General features: G+C 50.8%; 1 protein-coding gene across 4 annotated transcripts in view; it reads left to right on the top strand.

The window, feature by feature from the left end:
• The window catches only part of PAX7 (paired box 7), a 101,503-nt gene that overhangs the window by 20,420 nt on the left and 54,947 nt on the right, over positions 1-26,136 (top strand). Inside the window, exon 5 of one of the 4 annotated variants that reach the window (XM_037818686.1) lies at positions 20,040-20,051. The exons of the other annotated variants lie outside the window; for them this stretch is intronic. Within the exon in view, the coding sequence (XP_037674614.1) occupies positions 20,040-20,051 (12 nt within the window). The remainder of the gene's footprint in view (positions 1-20,039; positions 20,052-26,136) is intronic. 4 annotated transcript variants of the gene reach the window in all.

Here is a 26,136-nt window from a genome sequence, read left to right as displayed (position 1 = left end):
CTCACGGGCCCCTTGGCAGGAGGCAGCAGGAGAATCCTGGGCAGCGGAAAGACTGGGCGCATGAGTCAGCAGCTAGGGAAGCACATTCCCGAGGGGGGGGCTGTAGGCAGGGAAAGTAGGGGTGGGAGGGAAAGGGAGGGCCCACCTCCACCTGCAACCTCCACCGTCCCCCTCCTGTCCCCCACCCCCAATGCCTGGGGAAGGTGGAGTTAGAGCCACCATTCTATTCCTGCAAGAGAAATTTACTAAGCACCTACTATGTGCCAGGCACTGTTCCAGGGGCTGGGAATACAGCCATGGACGACACAAGGCCCTGCCTCCCCCGAGCTTATGAGCTCAGGCTGGGGGAGACAGGTGATGAGCAAGTCCATAAATAAGGATATAAGTCCAGAAGGTGGCTAAAGGTTTGAAGAATATAAAGCAGAGAGACATGATGGGAAGTGGCTGATGAGGGACAATGTTAGAGGGGTTGTCGGGGAGACCTGATCTGAGAAGGTGATATTTGGTCTGAGACTCGGATGGCAGGAAAGAGGCCGGAATTTATTAAGCATCTATTACTTCAGATAATAGGCAATTGAACTCTGGGTGAAGTGCTGCTTTATAGTAAGGAATTCATCAAATCCTCCCAGCAACCCCTTGAAAGAGGGATCATGGAGAGACCCATTTATAGATATAGAAACTGAGGCAGAAGAAGGTTCCCCTGCCCTTGCCCTTTAGGGACAGACAGCAGGTGGCAGGTAACCCACATTAGAAGCCTCCACTCTCACTCCTGCCCGCCTCTTCCAGTGCCAGGAGCTTTATAAACATCTCACTCAACTCCCCACTCCTGCCACGTGGGTCCCTCTCATCCCAATTTTGCAGATGAAAGCAGAGCTCAGAGAGGTTTGCTCAGTGGCTGGAGTCACACAGCCAGCCAGTGGCAGAGCCGGGAATTGAATCCAGGCAGTGACTGTGAAACAGCAGCTTTTCTGCAAGCGTCTGATCCCTGATGCCCTCTGCAAGTTCACGGGGTACTTGTCTGTGAGTGGTGGCTGCTCCTGCCTCCTCCAGGGTGACCACAGGATGGTCTTTAAGACAAGATTCACCAGGAGAGCTGGCTGATTTTTTTTCTCTATGGGGGTAACCCTCCCACCTTCAGTCTGCCTTGCGAGTGTGTTTGGAAGGTGGATGTTGCAATCTCCTGTTAACAGGGGGTTCTTTCTTGTGTGTGTCATTTTGTTGTTGCTGAAGCTGTATGGAGTGTGCTCACAGGGTCACTGCTGGATCATTTTCTGGGAGTCAGGAAGGAGCTAGAGCTGGTTCCTGGTTAGATGGTGTGTGAGGGGGTCTCTTGGGATGGAAAGCACGATGACCATGTGCAGTTGTGTAGGTCTGGGTGTGCATCCGTTGGTGATGTGGGGTGGATGTGTCTGAGTATGTCCCTGGAGAACAAGAAGTAAGTGTACTCGTGTGGCTACGTCAGTTCCACCGTGTACATGTGTGGGTCATTGGGTCGTCCGTGGCTCTAAATGTATCTCCCCCCATTTTACAGATGGGAAACTGAGGCTCAGAGAGGTCAAGTCATTTGCCCGAAGTCACCAAGCTAGGAAGTGAAATCAGAGCTGCCTTCAGAGTTCAGCCCCCTTTCCCTGCATCCCAGGAAAGCTTTAAGTGACAATAAAGGGTTTAAACGCCAGCGTGCCGTCACCAGGCCGGAGGATGTGTGTGCGGTCACGTGGCTGCCCCCCTCCTCGTTCTGGCATCTCAGCCCCTGCCCATTCCCCTTCTTTCTCCGGACTACAAATACGCCCAAGATTAACGCCCGCAGCTGGCTGCAGCCCTGAACAATGGCGAGACCTAGGAAGTAAGAAATTGCCAGCGGAGTGCAGCGGCCTTGCTCAGAAAGGCAGGTTCACAGGGTCTGCCTGCTTGACTTGGGGTGACCTATCCCCCCCCTGCAAGCTCCAGGCACTGTGCCGGCCAGAAGGCAAAAAAAACACAGAGCCTGTAATGAAATTCTCACTAGAAAGAAAACTTCTCACAAGTCCCTGCCTTGACCAGAGATTAGGGGAAAGTTAAGGATGGGGAGGGGTGCCTCTTCCCAGAGGAAAACAGCCAATAAATAATCGCATGTTGGGGAGGGGGTGAGTGGGGGGCAGGGCCGGGGAGGGTGGGTGGAGGTCTGGAATCCCAGCTGGACGCTGTGACCCAGCCCCAGATGTGTCAGCTCCAACCCTGTTTCCCTTAATGGACGACAAAACACAACATAATGAGACAAAACCAACACACGCGGATGCAACGCCTTTCTCTCTCCTAAATCTCCACTCACCTGCTTCTTCCTGGTGAGTGGCAGGGATGGAGATGCCACTTAGAATTTCGCAGGCTGCTCTGGCAAGTGGAGGGAAAAAACGCTATTGGGTGGGCCGGAAGGTAGCTTGTACTGATCTGCAAGGCCCTAATAATTAGAGAGGAACAGATCATGCTCATTTCCAGCTGGGATGCAGGTCTAGAAAGCACACTTGGAATTATGGAGAGTTTACCATGTGTCAGGCACGGCCTCATTCATCCTCACCAGCCGGTGAAGGTCACAGATTTTACTCGTCCCATTTCACAGATGAGGGAACTGAGGCTCAGTGAGATAAAACCGCTTGCCCAAAGTTTCCTCTCCCTGTAGATAGGAAAAAAAGTCAGAAGAGGAGTTCCTCTCTGACTTTGGGTTCTGGACTCATGTCACACCCTCCCCGCTGGGAGCATAGGAGCAGCCAAGGGGAAACTCATCTTATTTTGCATGTGCCTCCAGTGGCCCAGTACCATTAGCTGCTAGACCAGAACCACAGATTTATTCCTCTTTTTTTTTTTTTTTTTTGGCATAATTGGTATTACTTAATTTTAACTATGCTATTTTGTCTGGAGCAGTTTGGGCAAGCTCCTTCCAAACTCATCCCTTCACTTCAAAAAATAAAGAATAATATTTTAAATGAAGACGACGTAACTCCCTTCTAGCAGCCAGGAGCCAGTCTCCCTGGACTCCAGTTTCCACGGTCAGAAACCCGGGCTGAAGCCTGTCCTGGCGCGCGACTGGGGAGCTTAGAAATGCAGGTGGCCGTGCATCCCCTCTGCAGATGAAGCCACTTAATTACCATGCAATCAATATGCAAACAAGTGCCAAACTGGGTTTGAATCAAATTTCTCATTGGGGACCCGGTAGGGGAGGAGAGTCCAGCAGAAGAGGGGGAGCACCAGGGTGGGGGGGCTGGTGGGGAGGGGGTGCTATGGGCTTCAGCGGGGACCCAGGCACCCTCGGGCTGCCCAGAGGCCCCTGGAATCCCCAGCGTCTGGCTTGGGGCCTGGCTCCCCTTGAGGGACACTGAGGTCTATGGCTCAAGGCTGCCGTCTGTGGGAGGGTTTCCAGGCCTGTCAGCTGAAGTCTGGCGGCCTCCACTAATTCATTTGACTCGGAAATCTCAACTTGACCAGGTTCCCCCTCCCCTCTTTAAAACAAACTCATTAAACTTGTCAACACTCATTAGGGCTGTAAAACATTGAACTAGAGCCACTGGGGAGACTTGGAGAGGGTGAATGAGTGTGTGTGTGTGTGTGTGTGTGTGTGTGTGTCTGGAAATGTACACTCCAAAGCTGAACCGGGCCCTGGGAGACCCATCTTGAGGCTTGGCAGGGGCAGGAGAAGTCATATTCGTTTGTTCATCTACTTCCTTCCTTTCTGCATCTGGCTTTTTGGAGGCAGCGCAGGGTGGGGGCTGAGATGTAGGCTCTAGAGCCTTAGGTTAGGACTTAGGTTCGAATGCGACGTTTCTCTCCTACTGTCTGACTCAGGCAACTTCCTTATCCTTCTCTGTGCCTCAGTTACTTCACCTGTAATATGGGTTTGTTATTACTAGGACCTACCTCATCAGGCTGTTGGGAAAATAATGCCTGTAAAGCACAATGCCTAGCCCATTTGAGGTGCTCAGCTACTGGCAGCTATTATTACTATTGCTATTGTTTAAATCATTGCTGTGGATGACTTAAAGTGTAAGAGGCAGCTGGGTTTAGGACTTGAGACTTGGAACTTGGGATTGGAAAGACTTAAGTTTGAACCTCAGTTTCCTCATGTCTCTCTGGGGGGGAGGGGGGCATGTCTCCATGCTTCAGTTTCCCGAAAATAAGAGGTGAAATAAAATGTCTCTTAAAAAATAGGATGGTGGTGAGAAGGGAGTTGGCATACAGGGTCAAAACTAGTGTGACATCTGACGCTGTGGGGTTGTTTGGAATATTCTTTCTTCTTTGCCTCCCCATCACATACCAGGGGCATGTCTGGATCACGTTGTTTTGGTGGGGACCTTGGAGGGTTGGAGGAGATACCTTCTTACAGCCCAAACTGAAGCTGAAGAGGATAGAGGCTTCCAGGAGAGGGGCTGGGGAGCAGAACCCCACCCCAGCCTGAACATGGAGGTCCCGGTGGTCGTAGAAGCAGGACCTCATTTAGAAAAGGAAAAACTGCTTGGAGGAGAAAAAACTGCTGCCCCCCCCCCCATAAAAAACCACCTCCATTTTTTTTAAGTGCCTGATGGGGAGGAAGCCAAGCCACCCCAGATCCAAAAATTAAAAGGGGAGGGAGGGCTCCCTGCCTGTTTCTGCTTCCAGGGACCCACTTTTCTTCTAAGAAAGTCCTCCCCTCATCCCCCACTCGCTGCCGCTCTGAAGCCAGCCTTCCCCGCCACCTACCCGCGGCCATCGCCATCGGGGCCAGCCCCAGCGGGCCCAGGGACACTTAAATGGAGGCAGATTTCAGGGCCCTGATGAATAGCGGTTTTGTCTGCATTCCCTTTTAGGATTTGTGGCTGTGGTTGTGGTGTGTTATTTTTCCCTTTAAAGTGGGGTGTCCACAGGCTCACTCTCCCTTTCTCTCTTTCCCCTTCCCCTTCTTATTGAGAATGCCCCCTTAAAAAAAAAGCCAGCCTTCTGCTATTTTTCTTCCCTCTCTGAAAATGAGAACATCAGCTATTGAAGTGGATTGATGAACTCTTCCCAAAAGTTTATTAAGGGAAGGTTAGACAAAGGCCCCAAGGCCCGCGGGCAACTGAGCAGTCAGTATATATACTGGGCCCTTTTGTCCCCCCGGGGTCGACGCTTGAATACTTCTCAATGGCCCTCTTTAGAGTGACAAGATCAAGCCAGACAACGGCTTGTTAAAAGGAACTGCGAGCTGTTTCTCTCTCCGGCCCAGAGCTCCGTCCCCCCACTTCTCCTGCATTAATGTACATCTGCAGCGGGGGGAATAATCGGCTGGAATTCTGTAGGTTTTGTGTGGGTTTTTCTCTTTTCTTAAATACGCCCTTCCTCCTCCTCTTCCCTGCCCCTCCCCGCCCCCCACCCGGCCTTCTGCCATATGTTGCGGAGGACAGCCTGCCAGTGTCTTCCAGAGTCCCCAGGGTGGGTATTTCTGGAGAAGAACGGTAAAGAAAAGAATGAGGGAGTCAAGCTGAAGTTCTTGAGTCTGTCCCTTCCCCTCCATCTCTATAACAATAATTGCCTCTATTGGATGCTTAGAAGGTATCAGGGACTGGAGTAGGAACTTTTTGTGCATCATTGCTCATTTAATCTTTTGCTTCAAGGTGGGAATTGTTTCCCCCAAGTTGTAGATGAGGCAAGAGAGAAGTAACTTTTTCAAGGCTGGAAGTATTGGACATGTTGAACTGGGATTTAACTCCGAGCCTGGTTGGCTCTTGCTTGAGTCCAAGCCCGTTGCTCCAGCTCACCCTGGGTTTTAGCTGCTGCATTTAGGATAGGGGCCAAGGGCAAACGCAAATCTCAGCCCCAGATGTATGGGGGTTTCTGGTGAGTTGGTCGCCTAATGTTCAGTCAGCTCAGAGAGAATCAGTGTGTTCTGAGAGGAGAGTTGGCTGGAAGAGGGAGACCTGAACCCTAGGACACCTGGCTGGATAGGTTATGGAAGAAGATGATGTCTGATGGGGTGCTGGGACTTGAAGCGGCCTTGTGAGAATCCTTTCTGAATTATCAGTCAGTGCTAAAGGACAGGGAGCTGTGACTTGGACAAGCCACAGTAACAGAAAAATCCAAAATCCTTTGACTGGGCTGGGAAGTATGTGTGTTCATGTGTGTGCATACATAAGTTTGTGCAGATGTGCATGCCTGCACGTGTGTGCACACACGTGTATGTACATATATGTGCATGTATATATATGTACACATATGTGTACATGAGTATATGCATGGGAGTGATTGTGTGTGTGTGTGTGAACAGCAGATCCACCATTGTGGTGAGTTTAGCTCATGTGCATCCATCTCCTGTGCCAGAATAAAGCCTTCTTTGGGGGCAAAGACTAACTGCATTTTATTAGGTTTTGATTCCTGCTATTCGGTGCCAATACAGTGCTGTGTGTAGAATAGGTGCTCAATAGATGCTCACTAAATCTAGTACTTTCCTGAGAACTGAGCAGTGGAGGGGAGAGGGGCAGCCAGGCCTCAGCTGAGGGTTGAGGTCTCATCTGTTGGTCCCTCCCCTTCTGTTCCTGCCTCCCTCCCCTCCCCCATCGCTGTCTGGATTTGTGAGCAGTGAAGGGTCCTGGAGAGGGAGCACCCCAGATGGCCAGGGGTTAGAGAATTGGACTCGTGTCATTTACCTTCACTTTCTAACAGCGTCCCTCACAGCAGTGCCAGGGAGGGTGGTTGTGCTCATCTTCTCTGGTGGTTCACCTCCTCCAGGGGAAGGAGTGGGACAGGGATGGGGAGGGGAGCTTGCTCTTGCCTGTGTTTAGGATCTCTGCCTCTGAAGCCTGGCTTCCCCGTAGAGTGACCAGCTGTCCGGGTTTGCCTGGGACTTTCCCATTTTTACCTACTCCCTGGGGTGACCTGGGACAAGTCCTCAGGCCCGCAGAGCTCAGGTATGTCACCTGCCAAATGGAGTGACCTCAACCTCATCACACTTTTGTTGAAGGGCTGAGTGGGGAAGTGAAAAGAGACAGCGGAAGGACTTTGAAAAGTGTGGCGGGGTCTGTTCTTGTGAGGCATTGCTCTTTGGTGGCATCTGCCTTTGGGTTGGGTTGTGGGGGGAGTGCAGACATCTGTCCCCACAGGTGGACATCAGTGGCTGGTGCCATCCCCCTGACTCTCCCGTGTTGCAGCCTCAGTTAGGGGAGAGGGCACTGGGGTGGGGCCGGGCTCTGATCTGGCGGAGGGAGTCTGACTTAGACCAACTTGGGTTTGAATCCTGGTCATGCCACTTGCCAGCTCCGTGGTTTTGGCCGGGTCACCAACCTGCCTGTCACCTGGAGGTCACACCCCGCAAATGCAGCTCTGCCCAGAACAAAGCAGGCGTCCAACGAAAGTTAGACTCTCCCTTCATCTCTGTCTACTCTTCCCCTGACACCTATTATGTTTTTCTGACTTAAGGACAGAATTAGGGGGAAGAAAACGGGAAATCCAGATGCCAAAGAATGACCCAAGGAGGGGGTGGGTGTTGAGTTAGGTATGGGGGGCGGCGTTGAAGAACCCTCATAATTTAGGAAATCTGCCTCTCCTTCCTCCCTTCAAAATGCGAGTTCCTATTTCATGGATGATTCAAGTCAAACTTCCCCCCAGGGAGGGCAGTGACCCCTGGCCCCTATAACCTGCACCTTGCACATTCAAAAGCCCCCACTAGCTCCAGAGAGCTGACCTGAGCTGGGACCAAGGCAACAGGGCAGGACGGGCTATAAACAAGGCTGGCTCCTTGGGCTGAGGAATCCTGAGTGAAAAAACAGAAGGGAGCTCAGAGGTGGGGCCCAGTCTCAGCCTGTGAGCACTCGGCTGGAGGACGGACGGGAAGGGAGGGGATGGAGGATTGGGGTGGGGTGGGGGGCTGGAGGATGATCAGGAGGTGGAAAGAGTCAGGGGAAAATAAGCAGGGCAGCTGCTCCCCCAAATAAGAAGGGTCTTTCGTCCCTCTAACCCTCAGTTTCTTCATCTGTAAAATGGAGCTAATAAACACTTATTGTGTTCTTATAAGAATGAAATGATACCATGTGGGTGAAAGCAGTTTGGATGGACCTGGAGTGTAATGGGAGCGCAAAGTGAAAGAAGGGAAAACTGAAAATAAATCCTGGAATAAAGTAGGGGGCACAGAATTGGGGGGGGTGTCAGAATGACAGAGAATTTAAATAGCAGGCATTTGGTTGTTATTTGATCGATAAATCTTTGTTGAGCACCAGCTAAATGCCGTGTACTTCTGGGCTGCAACAGAGAGCAACCTGGGGGAGACAGACAGACAAACAGATGCTACCCCCCCTCCCTTTCAGTGTGAGAGGTGCCATGGAGGGGTGGGGGCATACGGGAGGTCCTGGAAATGAATTTGCCTTGATTTTCTCAAACTCATGTGTCCTGTGCATCCTTCTGAAACCTCATCTCTGCTAGCCCCCATTGCCACTGCCTACCCCAGACCTGCCTTTGGTGTGTCCGCTTCTCTTGGGTTAGACTTCAATTCTCCCCCATTTTTTAAATGGGAAAACAGAGGCTGGAAAAAGGGAATGGCCTGCCCCACCACTCTCTCCAGGTGTTCTGGAAGCCTACACAGGATTAGCTTCCTGCTCCAAGGCAGCCCTTTTCCCTGCTCTGTAACCTCTGTCAGGAAACCACTTCTCTGAACCTCAGTATCCTCATCTGTAAAGTAGACTGATAACACCCAGCTCATAGTGCCAAAAAGCCCAGCTGGTGCCAGAGACTGACCTCGGTCCATTCTGGCTTTCTGGCTGCTTTCAGGAGCCAGACCGGCCTTTGAAGCTTAGTGTAGCTCTCTGTTACCGTAATTAATTACCAGGGGACAATGCCGCAGGGGCCCTGCCCTCTGCCTGTGCCTTCAAGTGGCAGGGGGTGGGCGGAAAGCGCTGGGAGGAGGGGAGGTTAAGTGGCTGCCTGTTTGTTTATGGACACAGGAAGCTTTATTGGTTTTACACTCCAGCCTGTTTTGAAATCAAAGAACATTTCCAGGGGAGGGGGAGGGAGCCAGCCCCTTGGACCTCGGGGAGCAGCTTAAATTTTTTTTTTTTTTTTTGCACGACGTGGTCTGTGCCTGCCGTGGGTGTCCTCAGAGACTGCTCTGAAGTTGGCTGACGTGGTTGGCATTTCGCGGGGGCAAGGGTGGGCACTCAGGGGCCAAGGAGGCAGCCTGTGCTCTGTGAACTGCTGGCAGGCTGGGGAGGACTCAATGAGGGGTGGGGGGTGGTTTCCCAAAGCCAGAGATGAGTCTCTGAAGTGTGTGACCCAGGCCTCGTCTGCTCTGAATCTCGGGGAGCTTGTCTTCAAAATGGGCCTAAAGACGATCCTTGCCCCAACAACCTGAGATTGTTTTGTGTTTTTTTCCCCCATTCATTTATTCATTCATTTATTTATTCAGTCATTCATTCCCTGTGAGAGAGGCTGCTGCTTCTGGTCAGACTTCTGTTTGGAATTAGAAAAAAAGAAAGCTGGTGTCTAACATTCAAAAACATTTTATTGGCTTTTTATTATAAAAGAACAAGCTGCTTATTGTGAAAAAAATTCAAATACTAAAAGAATATAGAAAGTAAAAAGCTTAAATTGTCCCCTTCTTCCCACTCCTCAGAGTTAAACATTATAAATAAATTGGGAGTCTAATCTTCTGGATATTCTTCTGCAGAGAAATATACACATCCATACATACAATGTTTCCTTTGACAGAATGTGATTGTGCAGTAGACACTGTTCTAAACTTAATTGGTAATCAGTGTGCCAAGGACGTTGCTTTATGTCCCCCCTTGATGCCTCAGCAGCACTGGGTTTTACAGATCTTTTTAGTCACTGTCAGTCTGATAGGGGAGAATTGACACACCTGACCCTGGGCTAGTCGTGTTAACCAGGAGCCAACGCTGTTCTTATTTTACAGATGATAAGACTGAGGCCAGAGAGGTAGAATGCTTACTTCAGTTCTCCAGCTAGGAAGCAGGCGGAGTTAGTTAGAATCAGAATTTGGGTTTTCTGACTCTAAGTCCTTGGGAATATTCTGGGGTGTGTGGGTAACTGGCCCCATCATGGAAGATGACCGTGCGGTTCATAGGCCTGGTCCTGTGGCAGGAGATGCAGCGCTGATATTCTCCCCGACAGGCTAGGAGCAGTCTCGTGGCTTTAACATTGCCTTGAAGGTAAGCCCAGCTGCTACCAGCCCAGATGGCTCCCTAGTAGCACAGTCTTCACTTTTCCCTCCTATCGAGAGAGAACAGGGAAGGAAGGCGATTAGAAAGCCCCAGCTCGTCCACTGGCATTGAGAAAATGGGCCCTTGGGGCTGCGATCCCCTTTCCCAACCCAGGATCTTGAAACTCACAACTACCCCAGATCGCTGGACTAAGGTTGGGATTTGGAACTACAGAAAGCTTCTCCTGCTCAGACCCCCCTCCGCTGTCGGCTCTGGAAGCATCCAGTGTGACCCTCTCACTTTCGCAGATGGAGGGGCAGAGGTTCTGAAAAGGTTAAGTGACTTGCCCAAGGTCACACAGCTAATTAGTGTCAGGGCCGGGACAGGTTCCGTCTTGCTGGAAAGACGATCTCTCTCCTCTCGGCAGGGCTGACCTCTCCCCTGGCCCGCACGCGGCCACAGCCACATCTGGGTTTTTCCCTTCCCGATCGCTGAGTCTTCCACACCCAGAGAGGGCAAGAGGATGACAAATAGGGAGCTGGTGGCCTGAAAAAGGGGACACGGAGCCTGGGGTGTGGGAGATGGGGGAGGAGAGAAGCCGGAGTCCACGATGAGGCAGCCGTGCTGCAAGTCCAGCTACTGAGTGATCACGCCCCTCCCACTTGGCCAGCACTTTACAGTTTACAAAGCTCTTCCGAGGCCTTTATCTTGTGTGATCTTCACAACCCTCTTCAAGTAGCCTTGTCGCCCCATTTTGCACAAGGGGAAACTGAGACTCATAGGGGGACATCAGTAGCTCAGAGTCATGCAGTAAGTGGTGGAGTGTCAGACATGGCAGTGGGGGGCTTGGGGACCCTCTAGTTTTATCCTCCTATTTTACAGATGAGGAAGGTAAGATTCCAAGCAGGGGTGGTGAGGCTCCAGACCTTCTCCCTCATCTGCTCATCTCGTAGCCCCCTATTCTGGGGGCTGTTCCCCTAGACACGTGCTCTCCCTCTAGAGACAGGATGGATGGACTCCAGATCCCAAGGGGAAGTGAGATAGAGCATTAACTTTTGCCAGGGTCCAGCCGGAGATGCCAAGCTTTGGTTTCAGTGATTCTAAACATGGCAGTGCTGGTGCAGCTTCCAGGCCCTGCAGTCAGCTGGCCTCACATGCCAATCCCAGTTCTGCTGTGTGTCCTTGGGAAACTTACATCGTCTGTTTGTGCCTGTTCCTTGTGTGCAGCATTGTGTTCCATTATAGAGTGGCCGGGAGGGTTAGATGAAAGTTGGTACACAGTGAATGCTCAATAAATGTAAGCGGTTTATTATTTTTCTTATCAGGACAGACTAAGAGGGTTTGCAAGTGTCCCAGTGCTCAACCCCAGCTGCCCTGATCACACAGCTCTGGCTCACATCCTTCCCGGGTCTCCTGCCAACACGTGGAAGGCAGAGGAGTGGGGTTCCCTTGTGCCTGGGGCTACAGAAATGGGGGTATGTGCAGGTGCAGGTGGCATTTCAGCTGCAGAGATGGTGGAGCTTTCCTATGGAGAAAAGAAAAAGAATGGCTCATTTGCACTTCCTTTCTCCAGAGACTGTGCCAATTCAACTCATCTTGTCTCAAAATAGTAACTTAATTTGGAGGGACAAAGAAAAAAAAGCTTCCCAGCTCTGCAGTCCGAAGGTGAGGGCAAACCCTAAACCCACCCTCCATCGTAACCCATTCATTTGTGGCTTAGGGGAGACCCTAGGTTTGCTCTGGTCTGTGAGGACCTGATGGGTTCTCCAGAGAAGAAGTTGTTGGGAGGTGAGGAGGGAGCATCTCCTCTGCTTCAACCCTCTGCTTCAAGGGCTCATGGCACAGGTGAACACACCTGCAACTGCCATATTCTCTCTAATAGCTGCCTAGCAGTAGCCTCAGGGTACAGGGGATCGCCTGCTTGGCCTGTCAGCCCCCATCTGAGTAAATGCAGTGCCAGCCCATGATTGTGAGAAAGGCTTAGCAGGGGAGGGACTAGTGGGTCCTGGAGGGCGATTATGGGAGGCATTTGGCCCATCACAGGGCCTGGACAACCCCCATTCCCTGGCAAAGTCCTTGGGGTTCAACCTTTCACCCAGGTGGTGTGTGGCAGCGTTCCACCTGAAGACAGGCTTTGAAAGTCAATTATTTGAAACTGAGGAAGCCAAGGCCTCACAGGCCTCTCAGAATTCTCAGAGCAAACAAGCTTTTGGCAGGTTCAGAGAAAAGGAAACAGGATTGAATTTCCCCTCCAACTCACCTGGGGAAAAATTCAGACTGCTTGATGGTGAGGGCAGCTGGGAGCTTGCTCCTGTGGTAGGCTTAGGAGGCAAGGGTCCTCTGGGGTCATCAAGAAAGGCCCCTGAGACAGTCTATGGTTTCCCCATAGAAGCTGATTCTAGGGCTTAAGGATTATCAAGATTGGGAAGTCCTTCCTTTAGTCTGGCTTCACTCCTTCCTGCTGTACGTCAAAAGGTGACAGGATCTTAGCTGTTTGCCCCTGCCTCAGCAGCTGAATTGAGGAGCTGGGTTTAAGTCCTCTGAGCTTACCCCAGTGATGTTGAGCAAGCTGCTTCATCTCTTTGTGCCTATTTCCCCATCTGTAAATGGGGGAGAATAATAATACCCACCTCTGAGTTTCTTGGTCAACTGTAAAATACTAGAGGGAGGGAACGGTGGGGAGAAGTTTGTTCTGTGGCTAGGCTTGGTTAGCCCATGTCCTTCAGAAAGTTGTAGGGGGAAGGAAGGATGCTTTGGTCTACACAGAACCCTGACTTTGCATAAATTCATGTAAAGAGAGACCTTTTCCCAAGAAGCCAGATCCTTGCATAATGGAAATTAGCATGAGGATGACAAATCCCAGAAGGTGGGTTCTGGGGGATGCAAATGGAATAATTAAGATTATATGGGGGGAAAATGACCCCTCTCTATAAGTCTTGAGATCTTGGGAGTGAGGTGGGGGGTCATTTTGGGGCAAGGGATTTGAGGACCATTTAAAGGAACTCTGAAAATGCCATGGAGGCAGAGGGATGGTATAAATGACTTCCCTGGCACAGTCCCAGATCCCTGTCTTGGAGCCAGCCCAACCAGCACTGGGGCAAAACCCAGGAGCCCCAAGCAGTGGTTCTCAGTCTTGGGTGCACATGAGATTCATATGGGGGGCTTTAAATATGCCGGTGACCAAGCTGCACCCCGGAACAGAGAAATCAGAATCTCAGGGGAGGGGGCAGTATATATATATTTAAAAGTTTTATTCACACACCATACAATCCATCCAAAGTGAGGTGAAGTATATTTTTAAGGCTCCCCAGGTGATTCCAACGAGCAGCCAAGGTTGAGCACCTCTGGCCCAGAGTCAGAACCGTGGCTGTTCCAGCTGCGTGGACGCGTGAGCCATGCCCTCCGAGCTTCGGTTTCCTCACCTGCAAAAACACAGGAGCTCAGAACCACCTCACAGAGCTGGGAGGGAGGCCAATTAGAGGAGGGGCCAGTGAGAAAGTGCCTGGCACCTAGCAGATACTCATTAAATGCTTGTTAAAATAACAATGGCTTCCAGGTGCCAGGTACTTTACATACATTTACATACGCTCTTCTGTGGACCCACGTAATTCTTGGATTGGCACATCCTTCCCCCAAAGGAGGGCTGCCTTTGTCCTGTGGGGGCCGGAGGGTGTGTCTGGAGGCCCTGGAGGAGGACCCCAGCTGGTTCTTGTTTGGACACATCTTAGGTAACCTTGGGCAAACAGTGACTCAGCCGCCTTGGCTAGAGACGAGTCCCTTCTCAAGCCTGGCCCGGCGTCCTCAAATTTCTTCCCACAACATGTCGGGGCTCACGGGGATGTGGCAAGCGCCTGTGTCGGTTTTCCTTGGGGGCCCATAGGAGGGATTGGGGGCCAAGGGACAGGGATCTTTCCTTTCCCTCTCCTTCCTCAGACACTTGCTTTGCCCGAGTACCCACTCACTTCCTGGGTACTGGGGCTTGGGTCCCCCGGAGTTCAACCCTCAGCTTTTCTTTCTCCAAAGCTTTTCTCCCTGGAGCCTCTGTACCATGTAGGAGCAGGGATGATGCTTCTGGATCCCCGCAGTGGTGGGCCCTCGGCTTCTCGCTCCCTTCTCCTTTTCGCTCCTCCCAGGTCTGGTGCACCCTCAGCCGGGGGGGCTGGAAGCAGCGACACTGCTTCCTGGCTCACAGGGGAGGGCCGGGGGAACCCAGTCTTCTTTCCTGCCCCAGAGCCTGTGTCCTGAGCTGGTGGCCTCAGGACTCAACTAAAGCAGTGTGCACACTGACAGCACCTTCAGCAGAGGCCTCTCCACCCCTCACTGACCCACCTGAGAGTGTCTGGGGGTCTCTGGGACTAGGGGTTGGGGGCCTGGGAGCTGTCCCAGCTCTCCCTCTGACCTGCTGTGTGGCCTCTGGCAAGTCAGGTCCCCTCTCTGGGCTGAGTTTTCTCATCTGAAAGACAGTGGATCTCTCAGGTTGCTTTCAGCTTGAACCAGTGGAGAATTTTGATATGGAAAAGAGGTCTCAGGCATTGAGACCAGATCCTTCCAGGGAAGCCAACCCAGATGGGAGGCTGGTGGCACACCAACCCCTCTTTCAACCCCACAATCTGTCGCTTAGAAGCTTCCAGAATATGGGCAGGTAGCTTACCCTCTCCAAGCCTTGGCTTCTTTATCTATAAATGGGGAAGTAAGATCTGTAACAATGTTGCAAGGGTTAGATGGGCTAACCCACAGAAAAGCCCTTCACCGCGCTGGGGATAGGAAGTGCTTCCGGTGAGCTGTTATTATTACTGATAATGATTTCTCTGCATTTCAGAGCCTTGTAGAGCAGCCATCCCAGTACAGACCTCATGGAGCATTTGTGAGGAGTGAATGAGATGAGTCCTGCAGCACTGGGCAAATGGTCCCAGTTATTGTAAAATCAGTTATTTGCATGGGTGCTGCATTTCCAACCCCCATAAAGGGGAGCAGGGGCAGTTGGAGTGCGGGCAGGAGTCTAGCTCTGGGTTGCCCTGCTTCACATGCCAAAGACATTCTCGTCCACAAGTCCGGAGGGAGTGCCCGGGCCAGGGTCCTGCTGTGCCCCCTGTGCCACTCCCCATCCTCCAGGGTTGGCTGGGGCCGTGCCAGCTGCACCCTCAGCCCAGGCCCTGCACCCCTCCACCCTCTTGCTTGCCCTTGGGCCTGAGCTCTCGAACTTTAACTCATGAAACCTGTTGACTTGGGACCCAGATCTGGAGGCAACCCCCCATCCCGGGGCCTCTGTCTCTCTGCCCATCCGTCACACGGGAAACCTCAGCTGGCCTGGCTCCAGGGCCCAGAGGGCGGGTGCCAGGCAGCTGGTGGGGGCCGCGGGCTGCTGGGAACAACAGCCCGGGCCTATGGGACCGTCGCCCCACCTGGCTCCTTGTCCCATCAGGCACTACTTAAGAGGATGTACCCTTAAATGTGGAGGGCCAAGGCAGGGCTGGAGATGCCTTCAGAAATGGAAATGGGACCCATTTGTTTATAATTTACTTGCTGACACTTAACCGGAACCTGATGGGACCAATAAAGGCCCGAGCTCACCCAACTCCTACCTCAAAAGTGCTGGAGCCAGTCCAGTCCTCTCCGGGCAAATGCATGCCACAGCGCAGCAAACCGCTCTCCCCCCACCGCCCCCCCTAGCCTTCCTCCCTCCTGCCGGCTCTCTCCACTTTTGAAAAACCCCTCACTGTTCCCCAAGCTCAGCCAGGCCCTGCCAGCCTTTCCAAGCTGAGGGGCACGAAGGCAGGGGGCCTCGCTTTCGAGGTAGAGGAGGGAAGGCCAAGGACCCAATTTGGGAAAGGACTAGAATATTCTGGGCACAAGCTAGGCAAAAAGAGGGGGCCGGTGATGGCAGAGAAACCCGATTTTCAATTTTCCTCAAGAGAAAAATGAGCACATGAGAGACAGAATAATTTTCCAGCGTGCAGGCTCTAAGTGAAACCTCCTTGAGACATTGCGAGTTATTAAAGAGGAGGAAAGAAAAGAAATTGTAAAATCAGTTTGCCTTTAGCAGAACAGTACAATGCACTCTTATTTCCAGGGGAATCTAATTAGAGGGCAGGCGGCCGCGAGAGGCTGGGTGAGCGGATGAAAGCCGGGCTGGGGCTGCGAGGCCCCCATGGGCTGGGTGGAAGGCCTGGGAGGATAAAAGTTGGGTCTCAGGACATTTCCCTCCCAGCATCAGGCTCTTCCTCATGTCTCTGGGTTTTGGTAGCTTAGCCCGAGACTCTGTTTCTTCATTTTAAAATGGGAATAATGCAATTCTTATTCTTATAATGAGGATGAAATAAGGACGAAATGTGGAAATTCATGCAAAGAGTTGGACACAGATCAGGCACTCAATGAATGTTCGTTTCTGTCCTTTATTCATCACAGCTCCCAGGCTCCCTGCCACCAACACTAACACACTCCTCATCCTCGGGAACCTCAAACATGCCCCTTGCTTCCAGAATCTCCCCTCGCCGTCTCCCACCTATTCTACCACTGCCCCTCCGAATCAATACCCAGGTCACCCAGCTTCCTGCTATTAAATGCCCAGCTCAGCCTCTGCAGGATACAGAGTATTCTTTTAATAAGCAATCTATTTTTTGTTCAAAATATGTAACAGAAAGTAAAAGTCGCCGGAATTGTGAACACATGCATATGCAGACACACAGCCTAGTCCTGGCTGACAGCTGATGTGTGTCCTTCCAGGTATGTTTCACAGAGCACAGGACCCAGCCCCTTCCCACGGTATCCATCTGTATATCTCGGATGCTGCAGCCCTGCCCTCCAAATGCAGCTCCAGGCCAGAGAACACTGCTCTTTTAAGAAGCCCCTATCTGGGCTTTTGGAGCTGGCATAGTATGGCATTGGGTGGGGGGGGAGGGAAGGAGGTAAAGGAGTGTAGACATTTGGCATGGGGATGTTCTGCAATTCCCAAGGCCTTTTCTCTGCCCTCACTTAGAGGAGGTGGAGTGGTAAAGAGGTCTGCAGCATGGGTTCAGATTCCTTATGGACCTAGACCCAAGTCCTGGCATGGCCACATAAAAGCTGTGTGACCTTGGATAAGTCACTGCCCCTCTCTGAGTCTCATTCTTAGAACCAGTTTAAGATCCCTGCCTAAGAACTCTGGGTGTTGGGATGATGCCAGTTATGCATCAAAAATTCCCATTACCACTTTTTCCAAGGAGGAAAGGGGACCACTTGTATTCCTCTGGGAAGCCCAGTCTCCCACCCTCAGCTCCTTACATGAGAAGATTGTGTCTGTCCCTCAAATATCTAGAAAGCATGATTTTGCCCCTCAGAGAAGCAGTCTGTCTTCAGATTTCACCACCTCCCTGCTATTTTAATGTAACTAACCCATGGCTGGCCACATTTGGGGAAAATAACATTATTTATTCTATCAAGATACAGCAAACTGGGCCCTGAGCAATAATTGTCCCAGGGTGCGAATAATAGATTTTATTTTTATTGATCAAAAAAATTTTTTTTGATCACAATCACATCAAACTAGAAAAGGCGTAAGCAGCAGGATCAAATTAGATTTTAAAAAGTGACTCCCTCCAGCAGCTCATTTCCAACGATGTCTGACTCTTTGGAGTGAGATGCTCAAAGTCCAGGGTGGGTGAGGGATTCCACGGGCAGGGGAGGCTGGTTTGGCAGCTGTCATTAAGATACTTCATTTGCATTTGGGCTGCCTCAGAGTGGATCAAACATCTGGAGGCAGAAGGGGGAATTCAGTGAAGTGCCCGTGTGTCGGTTTACAGAGCACCAATCGTCCAGACCTCTTGGAACTGTTCAGCTGGCTAGCTGGGGCTTTCGGTGTGGGGCCAGGAGTCTGGCATTGCATAAATACATCTTTAATGAGATGATTTTGCAAGATGATCCTAACATACTCATCAACAATCACGTTGACTTGAAAAGCAGACTGTTGTGGGCATCTGTTGGAAAATTGTGTTATTGCACAGATATGGTCATATAAAAGGAGGCAGTTCATTCATTCATCAGCCATGCACCCAGCCATCCATCTATCCATCCACCCATCCATCCACCCATCCACCCATCCATCCATCCACCCATCCACCCACCCATCCATCCATCTACCCACCCATCCATCCATCCATCCATCCATCCACCCATCCACCCACCCATCCATCCACCCATCCATCCACACCCATCCACCCACCCATCCATCCATCCATCTATTCAATAGATATGTGTTGCGCTCTTATTGTGGGCCAGGCCCTCTTCTGGGCCTGGGGGATTCAACAATGAACAAACAGATCAAAATCCTTGTCCTCGTGGAGTGGAAATATTGCCCCTCTGAATAGTTCAAGCAGGAGGCAGGTGTCAGTTGTGCTCCTTGGCTTTAGCCTTTTAAAGGTCACTGTCCTGATACTGTGACAGCTCTTTCCCCTGCAAATACCAGTGATGCATCCAATTGCTGAATACAAAGGGAAAGATGATGGGATGTAGAGGAAAGAAAATGTAGGTAAGGTACAAAGATGGAGAAAAGAGGGTAGAAAGGGATGAGTTCAGAGGCTGGGGAGTGGGGACAGCAGCAGGCTGGGCCTCTGGTCAGGATTATGGGCCTCCCAGGCTGTGGTCAATCAAGAATCTGATGACCATGGCAAGCTGCAGGAGCAGGGACCACAGAGAACGTTCACCTGCCAAGCTCACACCCTTGGCTGGACTCACCTTGGACTGAACATCGTCTTCTCCAGTCTGAGAAAGCTCTGGGATTTAGAATCACTAGCAGTTGAGGGCTTGGCACTCCCTTTCTGTCCCTCCATTTCCATTCTGATAATACATGAGAAGAGGTGTGTGTAGGTTTCTCTCCTGGGCTCTTGTTCCCTTTCCATAGAGAAGCATGGCTTTTGTTTGTTTGCTGTTGCTATTTGCTCTGAATTTCCACAGAACAGTGGTTTTCAAAGTGTGGCCCACCACAAGCAGCAGCAACACCCGGGAACTTGTAAATGCAACTTCTCAGGTTCTACCTACTGAGTCAAAAACTCCCGGGTGGGGCCCAGCCATCCTTGCTTCTACAAGCCCTCCAGGTGACACTGAGGCCATTACAGCTCTATAACCAGTGGTCTAGAAGATACTGGGGGTTGGGGGTGGCTTGACTTACTTTTAAATGCACTCACTGGCTTTGGCCTGAGAACCACCTGGTTTGAATGGAGGCTTCTCCATGAGCATCTGGGTGAGTCTCCACACCTCTTTGCACCTTTGCCAACAAACACTCGCCCCCATGAGATGCTCGTGAGGATTCCATGAAAGGACATGATGCATGTTGGGTTCCTGGCACACAGTCGACCCTCAGCAAGACATAATCCTCCTCCTCCCCTTTATCACTGCACGATGTGACAGAAGCAGACCATTAAAGAAGACGAAAGTGGTCGACAGTGCTGATCACCTTTGAAAAATCAACCTCACCAACTGTGAGAGAGACAGAATCATGGCAACTTAGAATCACAGATCCTAAGACAGGACAGCCAAAAAGGGACTATTTAGGCCCGTTATTCACGCCCGCCCCTTTGTTTCACAAGTGGAAAGAAACAGACGCTCAGAGAGGCCGTGCACCTGGCCCAGGTGATGCCGTGTGTCAGAGCAGCACCTCTTCCACTCCCACCCCCTTCTCACCACACAGGCTGCCTCCTTCCACCTTCTGTCCTGCCCTTTGAGCTATTTTGCACAGAGACTCATAGCCAGGGAGCCCCAGGGAGCTTCTAACTGCTTTTGGCAATTCTCTTCTGAAGCCGGAGAGCATGTCAGTCTGGTTTTCTGCTGTACCATCCACATCTCGCTCAGAGACCTGTCCACAATACGCATTTAACACCTGCTATGGTGAGTGGGTGAATTAATTTCCTGAAGGCTATGGCTTTGAGTGGGGTCTTTTTCTAGCTTCTTCTCCTAGTGGTGGTTTTCCTGGGGACAGCTGCCTGGGCAGGGGAGGGGGACAGCAGGCCCAGGGGTGCCCTGCCCTGGATGGCTGCTCGTGGTGCCCCTCACTGGGCCTTCCCATCCACCCACCGGCATCCCAGCCCCAGGACCTGGCTCCAAGCTGGAGCCTGCTCAGGACCAAGTTTTCCAGGTCTGGGGAGTCCGCCTGACATAATACGTAACCGTAATTAAGAAATAAGCCGCCTTGCCCAGCTTCACAGCAATCATTTGGCTAAGTAACTACCATGGTCCAGTGCCTCAAAAATCACCATTAGAGTATGCTCCTTATGGCCATAAAATTTCTCGTTTTCTGCCTTTCATCAGCCTCCCCCTGCAATCTTCGCCTTGCTTTATTTATACATTCGTCCTCAAACAATGGCAATAAACTCTTTCCCAGAGTGTTGCAAATCAGAAATTTGTCCACATTTTTCCACCACCTTCCACTGTGGACCTGCTCTGCCTGGGAACGGCCCAGCCAGGCCAGCTGGAGAGGGCCGGGTTGCCATAGATTGATGGGGGCACGACAGGATGGGGTTGCCGGGGAGAGAGGGCGGGGAGCGGGACAGCGGGAAAATGCACCATAAAAGGCCCCTGGCTGCCCAGCGACCAGCCGGAGACACAAGGGGCCCATGACTGGCTGGGGGAGGGGAGAAGAAGGGAGGGGGAGAGGGAGGGAGAGGGCTGGGGCTCCTCCACCCCCTTCTACCAAGAGACAAAGTTTGGGGGTCTGGGGACTGCTGGGAAGCAGGCCTGGCCCCCGGGGCAATAACGATGGTGAAGAAATCAGTCTTTCCCTCCCCTACAGGAATCAGGTGATCTCGCGGTGTCCTGTAGCCCCAACTGCACCCCCCAACCTAGAGTCCCAGTCCCTTCCAGAACTCCACACTGCCCCCATCGATCATTCTTTCATGCAGTAGCAGGCACTTATTGAAAACCCTACTGTGTGCCAGACACCGTACTGTGTGCCAGGCACGTACTGGGCTCTGGAGTATGAACTGAGGAATAAGTCAGGTGCAGCCCAGACCTCCATCTCAGGGTTGTTCTTAGAAACCCAGAAGGGGTTAGAATTGCCAGAGGCTATGCAGGAAGTTGGAGGCAAAGCCAGGGAGCAAAGTCAGGGATCCCATCCAGAACCCCCAGTCTTTCCAACACCCCACAGGCTCTCCAGGCAAGGTGAGAGTCCTCTCGTCTGGCTGGGGCACTGGGAGCTCGTAGCCCATTTGGGGGCACCTCTGCAGCAACTGCATTTTTATCTGGAATCCGTGCAGGTAGCAGCGAGTGGAGATGTAGCTCAAGCTAGTGGCATCGGGGTTGGTGTCTACAGGGGTGGGGTCTGTTCTGTTAGATGGGATTCCCGGGGGGGTGTGGGAGGGGTTCAAGGCCTCTGTTAAAGCAACTCGGCCCAGCGGCAGGGAGTGTCTGGCTTGCGTTTCCAGCGGTCTTGTTGACACATCAGCATCCTGGGATCAATGTGCAGCTCTGCCCACTTTCAGAAGAGAGGCAGGATGAAGAGACATATGCCTGTCACTGTTTGGTGGACGTTAATTGCCGTAGCTTTTATCAGTGTACGTCTGCGGGACACATGCTTAACATGCAATGTGATGTTAGGTTCTAGCGTGTTCTGGGAGGTTTAATTAAAGAGAGCTGGAGGTGGGGCAGCGGATGGGTAGAGGGAATTTGGATGGATAGAAATGACTCCTAAGGAGAAAGAAACCAGCACAGAGTCCTGGGAGAGAACCTATGACTTTGGGGGAGCTCAAGTCAGTTTCCCTTGTGTCTATAAGGACTAGGGTCCTTGGTTTCTTTTTTTAGTTGGTGATGGAGTTCCCATTAGGAGATGTTATTGAGAACATTCTAGAATGTTCACCCTGCCCTGGGGTAATGCCCAGTTTAATGGAAAAAATACAGTTTCCATCCAGTGCCTTATAGTGAAGGCACTGTCTCTACCCTTGGAGATGAGGGACATGCTGTGCTTGCTCTCGAGGTTTGAACAAAACTCACAAACTGGATTACAAGGTGTATCTGTTAAACAGTCCATAGCCAATAAAATGTGATTATCAGTCCCCTGCAGGAGTCAATGCCAAGTGCTGAGGTGGTGGCACAGGTGGCAAATGGCACAGGGATTCGAGGAGGGTGCTCTGGAGCAGGGGCCATCATGGGGCACTCTGTGGCCTCAGTGGAATTGGAGACCAGATTTGGGGGATGGGGTCAAAATATGCATAACTTGTGGTAAAATATGCATAACTTAAAATTTTACTATTTTAACCATTTTAAGTGTACAAAATAGTTGCATTAAGTGCATCTACAATGTTGTACAGCCATCACAACTGTTTCCAGTTAGACAAGTAGAAGGTCATATTAGGATACCCCAGGCTGCAAGCAGGGTGCAAAGGCCTGGAAGTACAGGGTCCCTGCAGGGAGAGGACTGTCGGGACCTTGGATGCTGGGCTCACCAGTTTCCCCTTGATGGTTAAAAGGGGTGCTCTGGGGCCATTCTGCCCGGCTTTAACTGTGACTCTGCCATCTACTGTTGTGTGATTCTGAGCAGGTGAGTTAATCCCTTTGAGCCTCAGTTTCCTCATCTATAAAATGGGGCTAATAATAATATTTACCTCTTAGGGTTCTTATGAGATCACATGAGTTGCTACAGGAAAGGCACATCATTAGGTCAAATTAGCTGTTATTTTAATTTTTATTCTTCTCTATGATTAGGCTCAGTCCTGCTGTAGGAGACTGCTTGTGATCCCAGAGCCAGTCTTTTCGGTGAGCTCCAGGTTTAAGCCCAGCATCAGCCCTTCCTGACAGCTGAGCCCAGAGGCAGGGGTTCTGGTGGAGGGAGGGAGGCTGAGGCCAGGGGTGCAGAAGCCATTTTCCATCTACAACTCTCCCACTGACTGCAACTCCTCTACCTCCCAGGGCTCCTGCATTGAGGAGGAGTGGGAGGAGGTGGGGAGAGGGAGAAGGAAGGAAGGTCCCGGGCAGGCTTGACTTCTCAGGCATATGGTCCTTTCACAGTTGCTTTGTGGGGTGCGGGCGGGTGGCCGGGCTGCCTTTTGCCATGCAGGGCAGCTTCATCTGGCCACGGGAGCCCCAGCTGCTGCTGTTTCCCCTCCACTGATTTTGAGACCTCCCCTCAGGCCTCCTGTCACCCTTCCTGAGGGTCTGTCTCCCTCTTTGGACCCTTAGCTCCTGTCTGCATCTGTACCCCCTCCGGATCTCTTACCTGAGACCCTGCCTTCTCTCTGTGGGCACCATTTGCATCTGGGACAGCTTACGGTGGGGATGGGATGGGATGTGTGTTTGTGCAAATCCTCCACCATAGAAGACTAAAGAAGGGATGACAAAGGGGTATTCACTCACTCATTCATTCAATCATTTGTTCACTCATTCATTCATGCATTCATGCTTTCATTCATTACCTTTGTCTTTCATGCCAGGCAAATGCACTTACCTCCGGAGTATACAGAGGTAAATAAGTCCTCATTGTATGCAGGTACCAGTAATAACAATAGTTAACATTTATTGAGCACTTACTGTGTCCCAGGCAGTTTTCTAAGGCTTTGTCTTTTTTTGGGAGGGAGGGGGTAATTTTTGTTCTATCATGGTAAAATATGCATAACTTAAAATTTTACTATTTTAACTGTTTTAAGTGTACAATTCAGTGGCATTAAGTACATCCATGATATTGTATAGCCATCACAACTATTTCCAGAACTTCTTTCATCATCCCAAATGGAAACTCTGTATCCACTAAACAGTAAATTCCTGTACCCTTTCCCCCAGCTCCTGGTAATCTGTAAGAGAATTTCTCTTTATATAAATGTACCTTCTCTAGATAATTCCTATAAATGGAATATTTGTCCTGTTGTGCCTGGCTTATTTTACTTAGCATAATGTTTATAAGATTCATCCACATTGTAGCATGTGTCAGAACTCCATTTTTTATCGCCAAATAATATTCCATTGTATGGATATACTACATTTTGTTTATCCCTCCATCTGTTGATGGACACCTGGGATTTTTCCACCTCTTGGCTATTGTGAATGATTCCTCCTTTTGTCTATGAACGCCAGTGTGCAAGTTTCTGTTTGCATCCCTGTTTTCAATTATTTTGCATATATAACTAGAAGTGGAATTGCTGGGTCATGTAGGAATTCTGTGTTTAATATTTAGAGGCTTTCCTCTAAGCCTTTGTCTTGCAGTAATTCATGTAATGTTCATGCGTGACAACCCTATGAGGTTGGTACTTTTATTTTCCTCATTTTATGGATGAGGAAACGGAGGCCCCGAAAGGTGAAGTCGCTTTCCTGAGTTAGAACGGGGAGTGGGCTGTGACCATCATATCAGTGACACACTTTGCATTTCTCAAGATTCTCACCCCACACCAACACCTTGAGGGGTAGAGGAATAGTGCTTCTTATTCCCAGTGACAGATGGGAAAGTGGAGATCCCAAGAGGACAAGTGACACGGTCAAGGTCACACAGAAGGTCAGGGCCTGAGCCTGCAGTGTCAGCCTCCCACCTACTAGGCTTCTGTTCCAAACAAGAGGAGAGACTGGGTTTGGGAGACTCAGCTAGCTGGTCAACCCAAGGGTCCACCACCCACAGGTCTCAGAACTCAGCCTCCAGACACACTGTCCTCTTTCCTTCTTCCCTGCTGACTCTCAGCACTGTCTCCACTTTAGAAATGAAGAAAATAAGGCTCAAAGGTCAAATAACAAATCCAGAACCTATAGCTCATGGGAGGCAGATCCAGAATTTCAACCAGATCTGTCTGACCCTTCAGCTTCTGTTCTTCCCATCACTGTCATCTGCCGTGGTGGCCTTGACCATGCCCTGCAGGCCAGGAGTGAGCTGGCTTCTGTAAGGGGTGGCCACAATGAGCTCTGCTGTCCACCCAGCACCAGTCATAGTTCTTGCTGCTTGTTCAATGAGTTAGGCAAGTAAATGACTGAGATAATCAAATGAAGAAGTGAATGAAAACTGATTTTTTTTCAAGACTGTCTTCAAACCACACAAAGTGTATAAAAGGGAACTGTGAGCTGAGCTCCTCTAATAGTGGGCTTGCTCCTGCCTCCAAGGCACCTGCTTGAAATGTCCTTCTCCTCCTCCCTAATCCACAGCTACCACTGCTTTCTAAAACCTCCTACTTGCTGCAAAGACATCAACCTCTTAGAGAGACTGAATTGGATGAGCCCTCACCATATCTTCATCTTCAACCTCTTACCTAAAGGCAGGTGAATCTTAGTTTTGAACTCTCAGTACCAGGAAGTTTTCTCTGACTAAGCTCCCTTGGCTCAGATGGTTCCAGCCTTCTACACCCCCTCTCTTCTCTCCCACATGTGACTTGTGCTTGATTCATGGCTGGGTGCAGAAGAAAGAACTCTAGATCCATCAGGAGAAAACATGGCTCTGAATTCTGTCAAGTCACCTACACAGTACTGTTTCAAGTAATACTACTTCCTTCTTCCTAGACATGCCCCTTCTTGGCAGAAATGTATAAAGAGTGCCCTCTAGTGCTCAAGACCAGTACTGTGCTGTTAGAGCTGAAGCCATGCTCAGAGATTACCCCATAGGGCCCCGCATTTTGTAATGCAGATAGGTTCAGAGTGAAAAAATCATCCGGATGGAGTTAGATCATGACTTGCTGGAGAAGGAAAGGTTTTGTCAAGTTTAGGTTGGGAAGTTGAAGGTGAGAGTTCCAACCATGGCTTTCCTAAAGACACTATCCTTCCTGTTGACTTCTCTCAGTTGCTGAGAAATAACACAGGATTCAGAGACAGACAGACCTGATTTGGATCCCTCTGGCCAATGCCTCCCACCCCCCGGGGAGGCCTCTCTGGAAGGCAAGAGGGTGCTGGGCATGGCCTCGGAAGCCCTGGGTCCTGGTTATTGGTTCACAGGGTCCTTTGGACATGGAGGTCTTGCCCTTTGCTGGTTATTGGGGAGGGGTCAGGTTGTCCCATTCCAGAATCCCTTTGGAAAAGGTGTTCTTTGCTGGATGAATGCTAGTTCGTGCATTGTCTGCTTCCCAGGGAATAATTGGGAGATGGGGGC

Source organism: Choloepus didactylus, chromosome 2, assembly GCF_015220235.1.
Source record: "Choloepus didactylus isolate mChoDid1 chromosome 2, mChoDid1.pri, whole genome shotgun sequence".
Classification (NCBI taxonomy): Eukaryota; Metazoa; Chordata; class Mammalia; order Pilosa; family Megalonychidae; genus Choloepus; species Choloepus didactylus.
This window is presented reverse-complemented; position numbering and strand designations above follow the sequence as displayed.